At 44.7% G+C, this 13410-nt stretch overlaps 1 protein-coding gene and 1 pseudogene across 4 annotated transcripts in view; both read left to right on the top strand.

Moving 5' to 3' along the window:
* Positions 1-13410, top strand: part of CECR2 (CECR2 histone acetyl-lysine reader) — a 203971-nt gene that overhangs the window by 152977 nt on the left and 37584 nt on the right. For 3 of the 4 annotated variants that reach the window (XM_073007087.1, XM_073007090.1, XM_073007089.1), the window contains exon 8: positions 1785-1868. The exons of the other annotated variant lie outside the window; for it this stretch is intronic. In XM_073007087.1, the coding sequence (XP_072863188.1) occupies positions 1785-1868 (84 nt within the window). The remainder of the gene's footprint in view (positions 1-1784; positions 1869-13410) is intronic. 4 annotated transcript variants of the gene reach the window in all.
* Positions 5541-7149, top strand: LOC140709167 (dnaJ homolog subfamily A member 1 pseudogene; annotated as a pseudogene).

Below are 13410 nucleotides of genomic sequence, written 5' to 3'. Positions count from 1 at the left end.
TTTTATAAACTTTAATTTCTCAACAAATAAATGGACTCAGGGTATAGATGGTTTACAGAAGGCGACGGGAAAGTACGTAGGGAAACGTTCAGCTTCTGTATCCAGAATGGCGTTTTTCTCATTCGTAGCTTCCGTCTGATACAGCAGGGTTGAAGCGAAGGTGGCACTGGCACTTTTGCTGCTCTCATGGTAAACTGGCATAATCCCTTTGGAAGACAGTTCCCTGATAAGTTTTTCTTGTATTTAAAGTTGAAGAGATCTTGTTAGAGTCTCGAGGCTTATAAAATAATGGCCATCTCAGTGCTTTGGGAGTCCAAGATGGTACGATTGTCTGAGGCCAGTCGTTTGAGGCTGCAGTGAGTTATGATTGCCCCACTGCACTCCATCCTCTGAAACACAACAAGACCCTTTAAGGGAAAAAAAAAAAAAAGAGCTTATAGGCTTATTTCAGGAAACTGCTGGGGTAGGTTTTTTGGGACAGGTACTTAAAGAAGGTCACAACTGCGTTTGATAATTGGGCTTGCATTTGCATTGGGCACTAGTCATTCTCTTTCTTTTTTTTTTTTTTTCTTCTTTTGAGATGGAGTCTCGCTCTATTGCCCATGCTGGAATGCAGTGGTATGATCTTGGCTCGCTGCAACCTCTGCCTCCCAGGTTCAAGCAATTCTCCTGTCTCAGCCTCCTGAGTACCTGGGACTACAGCCACGTGCCACCACGCCTGGCTAATTTTTTTGTGTATTTTTAGTAGAGATGGGATTTCACCGTGTTGGTCAGGATGGTCTCAATCTCCTGACTTCGTGATCTGCCCCGCTCAGCCTCCCAAAGTGCTGGGATTACAGGCGTGAGCCACCCCACCCAGCCCAAAGAAGAAAAAGCTTTCTAAAGTTGCTGACTCATTAAATGTACCCCCATGACTTTGCGGTATGTTTAAGTTGTATCAACCATCCCTTCTTGTCATTTTCCATCCTATAATTCCTTACCTAATGGATTAAGTGGTGCCAGAAGTACCCCTGGAGAATGCAAATTTTTGATGCAGAAGCCACAGAAGTTATATTATCGTAAGGGAAGGCCTTTGCCTATCACCTTTTAATAGTAGGTTACAGTTGGTGGTGCCCTGGGGCTCATTCCTCACAAATTGCAAAACTTACATGTGCTAATCAACCTTGGCCTTCAAAAGTAGTAACCTAGATACAAGGAGTTCTCCATGCTCTTTCTTTGAAATTTTCTACAAGGACTGCTTTCCAGCCTGGTGCGTTTCCTTGGAACTTACCGCATTCTGCTCGCTGAGCCCTTTTCCCACCCCTGCTCTCTCCCTAGCTTCCCCTCCTGGGCAACTGCTCTCACTTCTCACTGCTGCCACTGTGCTGCCTTTGCCCAGCGGCCCACCTCCGGCTGCTCCTGATGCCCCTCCCAGAGCCGCCCCTTCCGCTGAAGGCGATAAAGCATGGCTTTCCCTTTGTAATTTGGGAATTTTTTTTTTTTTTTGACTGTTTAAACTGTTAAGGGAGTTTTTTTTTTTTTTTTTTTTGCCAGTGATGCATATTATAAAAGACACTTGGTTGTCTCCAAGTTTTTTTTAAATTTTTTCAAGAGAATAAACTGGCTTATGTCCCTACACAGCTGAGCGGTGGTTCTCCCTGATTGTCCTTAAGGAAGCCTTTGACCCTAACCTGCGTGCCTCGTGGGCCACTTTTTTACTGGCAGCAGCAGGAGCAGCATCAGTATCAGTAGTTGAGAACACCCTAATCTATCGTTTCCTTTCTCTTCTTCACTTCTAACTATAGGGAAAACGTCCACAGCGCACAAAGGCAGAGTTGCATCCTAGGTGGATGTCTGACCACCTGTCCATCAAACCTATCAAGCAAGAGGTGAGTGTGTGAGAGAGTAGCGAGGAGGAGCTTTCCTGATGAAAGAGACAGATCCTTTTCATGTACTTCCATTCTTGCCTTTTTATTTTCCTTCATTTTTTTTCCTAAACCCCAATGTTAATTTAGCATTCTTATGCTTAGGATGCATTTCTAGAAAGAGAAAGAATTAGAAGACATGAGGCGGCACTCAGACAATCTTCTGGGGTAGTAGGCATGTCCACATTTAATGAGAATACATACTGCAATAGGTACATGTATAGGAGCAGTTCACAAATGCAAAGATGGGAGGATTTACAGCTGGGCAATGAAAGGAGAATTTGAGTAGGCAGAGCAATACTCGACCTGAATCCTGAGATGGCTAGGATTGACAGAGGGGGAGCAAAGAGGGTGGGAGAGGTGGGGCAGAAGGCATCCCACACTACAGGAGTAGTAGAAACAAAAGCACAGAGACAGGAAATTATATAATGTGGTCAAAAAACAGTGTCTATTAGAGCCAGATACGGTAGCTCATGCCTGTAATCCAAGCACTTTAAGAGGCCAAGGCAGGTGGATTGCTTGTACTCACGAGTTCAAGACCAGCCTGGCCAACATAGTGAAACCCCATCTCTACTAAAAATACAAAAATTAACTGGACGTGGTGGCACGCACCTGTAATCCCAGCTACTCGGGAGGCTGAGGCAGGAGAATTGCTTGAACCCGGGAGGCGGAGGTTGCAGTGAGCTGAGATCACACCACTGCACTCCAGCCTGGGCAACAGAGTGAAACTCAAAAAAAAAAAAAAAAAGTGAGAGTCTGTGGCAAGTTTGTTGTTTTGTTTCTAATTGGAGACATAGCATGGACCTGAAAAGTGTCCAGGAATGAGAGCATGGATCTGGCTGATCTGTGGTGAAATGAGATTCTTAGATATCAAGGCCTTGCTGTGGAGTCTAGGTGATCATATTTCTTCTAAGACATGAAGCAAAAGAGGACATAAATGGGAGGTCAGGAAAATGTTTAGGTCCCATGAGAGAAAGGGCACCATGTGGGAGTTTGAGGTACAATATTAGGTGAAGAAAGAATGTTTGGTGCAACCACTGATTACTAATAAAGGAGTTGTCCAAGCAGCATTCTGGAGCTGACTGTGTTTCAGCATTTTCGTCTTGTGATGTAGCTCAGGATCCTGAAGCAGGAGATTTACTTGAGTCTAGGAGTTTGAGACCAGCCTGGGCAACATAGCAAGACCCCACCTCTGAAAAAAAAAGTAGTTAAATTACTTCATCCACATCACACTGTAGGAAGGGTCAGCACTTTTTAACTGTTTGTCTCCTTTGGGCACTCTTTCATCGAATATTTAAACAGTTCAGTGATCCTAGACAGTTTTGAGTTAAGGGACAGTAGTTTTACTCTGGACCATGTCTTTGAATTGTTACCTTACGGAGCCTTTCTTTTTCCTTTCAGTAACATATTCATGGCTCTTAAATTTAAGTGATGACACGATGATCTCTTGCTGAGATCTTGTCAGTAACTAAACACACTCTACCTTGAGCCCTGAAAAGGGAAAGCTAATTTATAAATTTGTATTTGCTTCAGTGTATTTTGATTTCACCTCTGCCATTTTTTTTTTTTTTTTTTTCTTGAGACAGAGTCCTGCTCTGTTGCCTGGGCCGGAGTGCAGTGGCATGATCTTGGCTCACTGCAAGCTCCGCCTCCCGGGTTCACGCCATTCTCCTGCCTCAGCCTCCCGAGTAGCTGGGACTACAGGCGCCCGCCACCAAGCCTGGCTATTTTTTTGTATTTTTAGTAGAGACAGGGTTTCACCGTGTTAGCCAGGATGGTCTCGATCTCCTGACCTCGTGATCCGCCTGCCTCGGCCTCCCAAAGTGCTGGGATTACAGGCTCGAGCCACCGCGCCTGGCCAACCTCGGTCTCTTTTTAACTCAGAGATGTGTCTTGCCCAATGTTTAATTACCTGGGGGTTGACACTTCTATTAATGACTGACCTCCCTTCTCCAGTATCCTCTTCCTCCTAGTAGTCACTAATTTCAGAACGGCCTTTGGTCCCTGGTATTCAGCCATGTTCTCAAATGGTTTTCTAGCCTGGCCTTGTTGGGCTCTCTGCTGTCTTTATTACCTTGACAGTTAACACCTCCTTGAAAGCTCCCATTTCTGTTGACCGTTCACTGCCCTGAGCATTCCTGGACCATAACTTCCTCTTCAGATTGCATAGCTGGCTGAACAGACTGCAAGGCCCTTCATTGCTCCCAGCAAAACTTCAGCATGAAACACCAAAATTTCTTCTTTTATTCTTAGCAGTGTTTGAGCTTTCTTTTATTCTGCTCTTTAGTTTGAACAAAAAGAAACCACAGTATGACAGAGACTGTAAAATACCTGTTGTGGTCCCCGGTATCCTGGAGAAACCCCTAATGGTGACATGACTTTTTGAGCATGTAGGCCAGGTTTCTGGCCTATGTTGGTCACTCAGCAGTCCAAACTTACTGCCTGAAAAAAGACTTTTAGTTGTGACTTCTGGGGAACATACCAGTGAGGGGAGACTGTCTCACTGAACTCTAGGATTCGGGATGCAGTGGTTACTTTTGTCCGGAGACTTTGGTCATTGCTGTTGCTAGGGATCCATGTGTTGGGTGGCAGTCTCCCATGTGCTGCTGACAGGAGCAAGGGTGCCAGCAAGTCTGATACCTGCCCTCAGAGAGGGAAGCGTGTAAGGGCACAGCATACTGGGCATTGCCAAAACCAGGGGTTCTGGTGAATTGTCCTTGACTGGATTTTAAAGTGGTGCTTCTCATTAGCTTCTCGTTAAAAACCCCCTTGATTCTAGCAGGCCTCTTATCTGTAAAGCATTCATACACCAGCTCCTATCCCGTTTGCAACAGCATGAGACAGTATCACATTTTTTTAACTGTGCAGTGCCGAGACCAGCTGGGTCGGGGAGACCCTAGCCCAGCGGTGCTAGAGGAATTAAAGACACACACACAGAAATATAGAGGTGTGACGTGGGAAATCAGGGGTCTCACAGCCTTCAGAGCTGAGAGCCCCGAACAGAGATTTACCCACGCATTTATTAACAGCAAGCCAGTCATTAGCATTGTTTCTATAGATATTAAATTAACTAAAAGTATCCTTTTTGGGAAACAAAGGGATGGGCCGAATTGAAGGAATAGGTATGCAGCAGGAGCATGTCCTTAAGGCACAGATCGCTCATGCTATTGTTTGGGGTGCCTTTAAACGGTTTTCCGCCCTGGGTGGGCCAGGTGTTCCTTGCCCTCATTCCGGTAAACCCACAACCTTCCAGTGTGGGCGTCATGGCCATCAGGAACATGTCACAGTGCTGCAGAGATTTTGTTTATGGCCAGTTTTGGGGCCAGTTTATGGCCAGATTCTGGGGGGCCTGTTCCCAACAGTGCAGGTTTACTTTTGCTTGGTCGGTTGTCATTCATTTGGTTGTACTGGTTCTTTAATAGTTAAAATGCTACCAAAAGTGAGTCCTGTTTTTTAGTGGTGTTTCATCAAGACTTGCTTTACCTTGCATTGACCTAGGGCTGAAAATTAGCACGGGAATTTTAAGACAGACTAGTGGTGCATAACATAGAATTTTTTTTGGTCTCAGATGTGTGTGATGTCATTGAGGTAAAATTGTAATTGTTGAGAATTCACATCAAATGGGAAATTGCTAAAATGGTAACCCATGCTGCAAGAAAAAAGGCCCAGAGAAATGAGATACAGGATCCAGCTAAAGCAGGAGGCGTTTGCAAGTTCAGGGCCTTGCTGGAGGAGGGGCAGATTCTGGAGAAAGCCGTCTGAGACAGGTGGAGCAATAACTAGACGGACAGATGGCATTGGCAAGGGCAGGAGCCACAGCTGGGCGTGGCCGGTGCAGGCTCCCACCTGTCAACCGTGTTTGTAGAAAATGTAGAGAGTACATGTCGAAAACTGTAAAAGACCTGGTAATCCCACAACTCAGGAATCATTACTATTTACATTTTTATGTATTTGCTTCAGGCTTTTCCTCTATGCGTTTATTACAAAACGGATCATATTGAGCATTATTCTGTGACCCATATTTTCTTTTTTTTGAGATACTTTGTAATCAGTTTATTAAGGAGACATTCATACATTTCAAGAATTGTTTAAATTCTGATATCCAGATTTAAGCATGTGAACATGTGATGAGATTTTTAAACATACAATAAAAGCTATTCATAATTTGCTGTACTACCAACCTTAAATTACAGTTACTTTGGGGCATAAGTCAAATGGTTTAAACTGTGAGCCTGTTGGACATACCTAAGGAATACCTTCCTATATTACATGTATACGTGACTTCTTCGTGTAAAGGTCTTTTCACTTGAATTTCTATGTTACCTGGCTCTGGAAGTCACTACTCAGGAGCTTATGGTCCAAAGAGGAGGAGGAGGGACAGATAACCAGGATTGGTCAAAATATAGATACATATATGGACATACGTACAGCAAATTCAATCTGTGTGCATGGAGTGCCAAGGCCACGGGTAATCATCAGTCCTAAAGATAGACGTAAAAGCTGCAATGGAAGGAAGATAGTTGCAGAGAAGAAGATTCTAGAAGTCCCTATTGACAAAGGCATGAAAGATGGCCAGAAGATGATAACATTCTGTGGTGAAGGATACCAAGAACCAGAACTGAAGCCAGGAAACATGATCACTCGGGTAGAACAGAACGACCATGCTGTTTTTACTCGACAGGGAGAAGACCTTTTCCTGTGTACAGACATACAGCTGGCTGAAACACTGTGTGACTCGCAGATGCTAACATCTACTTTCGAAGACTGAACCATGGTCATGACCTCTCATCCAGGTCAGAATGTCAAGCACGGGGATATCAAGTGTGCGCTGAATGAAAGAATGTCAGTTTACTACACACCGTATGCAAAGGGTCACCTAATCACAGAATTTATGTAAACGCTCCTCAGAGTGGCTCTCTCTCCTGATAAACTCTCTTTGCTGGAAGAACTTCTACCCGGTAGGAAGGAAGTAGAAGAGACTGATGGGATGATCAAAAAGAACTGGTGGGCTGGCTGGGCACAGTGGCTCACACCTGTAATCCCAGCACTTTGGGAGGCCGAGATGGGTGGATCACGAGGTCAGGAGATCGAGACCATCCTGGCTAACACGGTGAACCCCCGTCTCTACTAAAAAATACAAAAATTAGCCAGGCGCAGTGGCGGGCGCCTGTAGTCCCAGCTACACGGGAGGCTGAGGCAGGAGAATGGCGTGAACCCGGGAGGCGGAGCTTGCAGTGAGTGGAGATCACGCCACTGCCCTCCAGCCTGGGCGACAGAGCAAGACTCCGTCTCAAAAAAAAAAAAAAAACCTGGTGAGCTCTGAGGCAGATCAGCAAAGATGGCAGCATTACAGTGGAGAAGCATATGAGGGCAGTGAACACCATCTCCCAGAAGACGCCGTCAGCGTCAAAGCCCTTAATTGGGCCGGTGAGTAAAACTCACTGCTGGCATTTTATCTGCAACAGTGACTGAGTGAAGGCCTGTAACCATAATATGCTCGCTGCTTCCTGTTGTTTTAAATACTCAACTAGAGAGAAGTGTTTTAAAGGTAAATGAAGAACAAACGTGATGATAAAAGCTCTGACATTGCCCTGTATGTCGGTGTGCAAGACGAAATTCAATACCTGTAAAAACTAAGAAGGTCTCTTAGCATTTTAAGACCAAGTCTTGTAACTGATTTCAGCTGTGCACGTGGAAAAGTTTAGGCTGAAAAGCAATGCTAGGTATACCTACTGGCTTCAGTGTATGAACCTTCACCGTTAACCTATGATATTAAAACTGTATTTAACCGGCTATTAGAAAAAAGCCCAAACTAAATTTGTAGAGTAGTGTTGGTCTATATAGTTACTTGAATTAACTGGGATTCATTGTGATGCCTCTGCATTTATTGTATGGCTTCAAGTGTTACTCAAAGATGGCATAGTATATAACTTAACCTGTGGTATCAGTGATAGAAATCATATCTGTATTCATCCGTTCTCACACTGCTATAAAGAACTGCCTGAGACTGGGATTTATGAAGAAAAGAGGTTTAATTGACTCACACTTCCACAGGCTGTATAGAAAGGATGACTGGGGAGCCTCAGGAAACTTACAATCGTGGCAGAAGGCAAGGGGAAAGGAAGCACGTCTTAGCACAGCGGAGCAGGAGAGACGGAGACAGAAAGCGCGAGTGTGCATGTGTGACGGGGGATGTGCCACACACTTTAATAAAAACAACTAGATCTTGGCCGGGCGTGTTGGCTCACGCCTGTAATCCCAGCACTTTGGGAGATCAAGACGGGTGGATCACGAGGTGAGGAGTTCGAGACCAGCCTGGCCAAGATGGTGAAACCTCAGCTCTACTAAAAATACAAAAATTAACCAGGCATGGTGGCGGGCGCCTGTAATCTCAGCTACTCGGGAGGCAGAGGTTGCAGTGAGCCGAGATCACACCACTACACTCCAGCCTAGGTGACAGAGCGAGACTCTGTCTCAAAACAAAAAAGCAAAAAGCAGCCAGATCAGCTGCGCGCAGTGGCTCACGCCTGTAATCCCAGCACTTTGGGAGGACAAGGCGAGCAGTTCACCTGAGGTCAGGAGTTCAAGACCAGCCTGACCAACATAGCGAAACCCCGTCTCTATGAAAAATACAAAATTAGCTAGGCATGGTGGCAGGTGCCTGTAATCCCAGCTACTGGGGAGGCTGAGGCAGGGGAATAGCTTGAACCCGGGAGGTGGAGGTTGCAGTGAGCTGAGATGGCACCATTGCCTCAGCCTCCTGAGTAGCTGAGACTACAGGGGCCGCCACCACGCCTGGCTAATTTTTTGTATTGTTAGTAGAGATGGGGTTTCACCATGTTAGCCAGGATGATCTCAATCTCCTGACCTCGTGAACCACCCGTCTCGGCCTCCCCAAGTGCTGGGATTACAGGCGTGAACCACCGTGCCCGGCCGCTTGTGTGCTTTATATACTGTTTGTGAGTTTTGTGTTTGTGTTCCATTTGTTTGAGGGGAGCACTATAAACTGATTGTAAGATATTACGTATTAATAATAATAAGTCATACTCATTACATAAAAGAATTCTATATTCGTAAGATTTAGGTTATTGGCTTTTGACTTTTTTCTCTTTCTCTCCCTCCACTGACTTAACACACTTCCTGTGGTTATTTAGATTATCAACTCTTTCTTTTTTTTTGAGACGAAATCTCACTCTGTCACCAGGCTGGATGGAGTGCAATGGCGCAATCTCGGTTCACTGCAACCTCCACCTCCCAGGTTCAAGTGATTCTCCTGCCTCAGCCTCTGGAGTAGCTGCCACTACAGGCGCGTACCACCATGCCCAGCTACTTTTTCTATTTTTAGTAGAGACAGAGTTTCGCCATGTTCTCCAGGATGGTCTCAATCTCTTGACCTCGTGATCCACCCGCCTTGGCCTCCCCAAGTGCTGAGATTACAGGTGTGAGCCACTGCGCCCGGCCAGATTATCAAGTCTCGGGTGATCAGCATTACAATTTCATAAGTAATTGGCTTGCATTTGCTCAGCCCTTATTAAAATGCTGGATCCTACTTAATGTACCCTCTACTGATGAAAGAAGACTATTTCACAGGTTTACACCTACTGTCTTTGTTGCAGGGGAGAGTAGCCAGAATACACATGTAATTCTGTAAATAAATTTCATGTTTGATATATATATACCTGTTTCCCTCTCATTTTGGGATCTGACATATAGAAAGCATCACAATTCTCTTTTAATGAGATCTTCCCTTTGACAAGGCTCAGTTTTCTTTTTTTATTATTGTAAGTAGGATTTATTCTTTAAGTTCTAGGGTACATATGCAGAACGTGCAGGTTTGTTACATAGGTATACGTACATGTGCCATGTTGGTTTGCTGCACCCATCAACTTGTCATTTATATTAGGTATTTTTCCTAATGCTATTCTTCCCCCAGTCTCCCAACCCCCAACAGGCCCCAGTGTGTGATGTTCCCCACCCTGTGTCCCAGTGTTCTCATTGTTCAGTTCCCACCGATGAGTGAGGACATGCAGTGTTCGTTTTCTGTCATCTGATAGTTTGCTGAGAATGATGGTTTCCAGCTTCATTCATGTGCCTGCAAAGGACATGAACTCATCCTTTTTTATGGCTGCATAGTATTCCATGATGTATATGTGCCACATTTTCTTATTCCAGTCGATTATTGATGGACATTTGGGTTGGTTCCAAGTCTTTGCTATTGTGAATAGCGCCACAGTAAACATACGTATGCGTGTGTCTTTATAGCAGCATGATTTATAATCCTTTGGGTATATACCCAGTAATGGGATGGCTGGGTCAAATGGTATTTCTACTTCTAGATCCTTGAGGAATCGCCACATGGTTTTCCACAATGGTTGAACTAGTTTACAGCCCCACCAACAGTGTAAAAGTGTTCCTATTTCTCCACATCCTCTCCAGCACCTGTTGTTTCCTGACTTTTTAATGATCGCCGTTCTAACTGGTGTGAGATGGTATCTCATTGTTTTGATTTGCATTTCTCTGATGACCAGTGATGATGAGCATTTTTTCATGTGTCTGTTGGCTGCATAGATGTCTTCTTTTGAGAAGTATCTGTTCATATCCTTCGTCCACTTTTTGATGGGGTTGTTTTTTCTTTTTTTTTTTTTTTCTTTTTCTTTTTTTTTTTTTTTTTTTTGAGACGGAGTCTCGCTGTGTCGCCCAGGCTGGGGTACAGTGGCGCGATCTCGGCTCACTGCAAGCTCCGCCTCCTGGGTTTACACCATTCTCCTGCCTCAGCCTCCGAGTAACCGGGACTACAGGCGCCCGCCTAGTTTTTTGTATTTTTAGTAGAGACGGGGTTTCACCGTGTTAGCTGGGATGGTCTCGATCTCCTGACCTCGTGATCCACCCGCCTCGGCCTCCCAAAGTGTTGGGACTACAGGCTTGAGCCACCGCACCCGGCCTGTTTTTTTCTTGTAAATTTGTTTGAGTTCTTTGTAGATTGTGGATATTAGCCCTTTGTCATATGGGTAGATTGCAAAAATGCTCTCCCATTCTGTAGGTTGCCTGTTCACTCTGATGGCAGTTTCTTTTGCCGTGCAGAAGCTCTTTAGTGTAATTAGATCCCATTTGTCTATTTTGGCTTTGTTGCCATTGCTTTTGGTGTTTTAGTCATGAAGTCCTTGCCCATGCCTATGTCCCGAATGGCATTGCGTAGGTTTTCTTCTAGGGTTTTTATGGTTTTAAGTCTAACATTTAAGTATTTAATCCATCTTGAATTAATTTTTGTATAAGGTGTAAGGAAGGGATCCAGTTTCAGCTTTCTATATATGGCTAGCCAGTTTTCCCAGCACCATTTATTAAATAGGGAATCTTTTCCCCGTTACTGGTTTTTGTCAGGTTTGTCAAAGATCCGATGGTTGTAGATGTGTGGTGTTATTTCTGAGGCCTCTGTTCTGTTCCATTGGTCTATATCTGTTTTGGTACCAGTACCATGCTGTTTTGGTTACTGTAGTGACAAGGCTTAGTTTTCATATCTCCTCTCTTTCCCCTGCCCATGTTGGTCAACTGATAACTTATGGTGTTTTTTTGGCATCGGTATACATCTAAAAAGAGCAAAGGCAAATAGTTTTGTTTTACTTTGTTTTGTTAACTGCAGTTTCATCATATCTCAGCTGGGTAAAGATGTTGCTGGAACAATTAAGAACCTGGGAAGTGGGGTGGATGTGAGAGTAGGGATTATGGCAAAATTTAGGGAAGGTGCTTGACAGACATTTATTCAGGAAGCAGAGGCCAGAGTTGCAGTCTTCAGGACAGTCGTCCTTGCCAAGTGTCCGTAGCATCCCCTTTTCTTTTTTTTTTTTGAGACAGAGTCTCGCTCTGTCTCCCAGGCTGGAGTGCAGTGGCCGGATCTCAGCTCACTGCAAGCTCCGCCTCCCAGGTTTACGCCATTCTCCTGCCTCAGCCTCCCGAGTAGCTGGGACTACAGGCGCCCGCCACCTCGCCCGGCTAGTTTTTTTGTATTTTTTTTAGTAGAGATGGGGTTTCACCGTGTTAGCCAGGATGGTCTCGATCTCCTGACCTCGTGATCCGCCCGTCTAGGCCTCCCAAAGTGCTGGGATTACAGGCTTGAGCCACCGCACCCGTCCAGCATCCCCTTTTCAGAATCAGCATCCACCGTATTGAAACTGGCCTGCTGTGGTTATAGGATAAAGATGTTACGGGTTTTATTTCATAAGACACCTTATGGGTACAGTGTTACGTATGTAGTTAATGTTTTATTTTCATCCCTCCTGTTCATTCCAGATTTTTACCTGTAAACTCTTCTAAAGTCAGGCTCATAGATTTTTGAATGATAAAAATGACATTGAGAAGTCTATTAACTGGGCCACAGGCCGTGGCTCACGCCTGTAATCCCAGCACTTTGGGAGGCTGAGGTGGGCGGATCACCTGAGGTCAGGAGTTCTAGTCCAGCCTGGTCCACATGGTGAAACCCTGTCTCTACTAAAAATACAAAAGTTAGCCAGGCATGGTGGTACACACCTGTAATCTCAGCTACTCTGGAGGCTGAGGCAGGAGAATCACTTGAATCCGGGAGCCCGTGGCTGTAGTAAGCCAAGATCATGCCATTGCACTCCAGCCTTGGTGACAAAGCAAGACTCCGTCTCAAGAAAAAAAAAAAAAAAAAAAGCCTACTATCTATGCAAGATCATCTCTAAATTTGGTGTCAAATGAGCATGTTTTGTTTCGTTTTGTGTTTTTGAGATAGGGTCTATCCCCCAGGTTGGAGTGTAGTGGCACAGTAGTCACAGCTCACTGCAGCCTGAAACTCCTGGGCCCAAGAGATCCTCCCGCCTCAGCCACCCATGTAGATGGGACTACAGGTGTACACTACCACACCTGGCTAATTCATTTATTTATTAATTATCTGTTTATTTTTTTTTTCTGTAGAGATGGGGTGATGGGGTTTCACTTTGTTGCCCAAGCTGGTCTTGAACTCCTGAGCGCAAGCAATCCTCTTGCATTGGCCTCTCAGTGTTGGGAGTACAGATGTGAGCCACCAACCACACCCAGCCTAAACTGGTTTTAAGAACCATAAAAATGTGAACTCCACAGGGAGCAAGGAGGGAAAAAAGCACCATAAAGAAAATAATGTAAAATTTTAATCAAAGGCATTTTCAGTGCCCTTACATTGGGCGTTGAAATGGTAAGACATAAGTGACTATCTTGAATGGTGATTGACATAAGTGATTTTCAGCATTCATCTTTTTTCCTCCACATTAAGGCCACTAGTTCAATTTCCACAGTATAAAGCTTTTGCTGGTGGCAGTGGCTTGCACCGATAATCCCTGCTACTCAGGAGGCTGAGATGGGAGGATCGCTTGAGACCAGGAGTTCCAGACCAACCTGGGAAACATAGCGAGTTCCCATCTTTTTTTAAAAAAAGAAAAGAAAGTAAAACTCTTGAAAATGTATCTGATATAGATCTTTAGGTCTTCTCCCTACTAAAAAGATCTGTTAAAGAAAG

The sequence above is a fragment of the Chlorocebus sabaeus genome, chromosome 19, assembly GCF_047675955.1.
Source record: "Chlorocebus sabaeus isolate Y175 chromosome 19, mChlSab1.0.hap1, whole genome shotgun sequence".
Classification (NCBI taxonomy): domain Eukaryota; kingdom Metazoa; phylum Chordata; class Mammalia; order Primates; family Cercopithecidae; genus Chlorocebus; species Chlorocebus sabaeus.
This window is presented reverse-complemented; position numbering and strand designations above follow the sequence as displayed.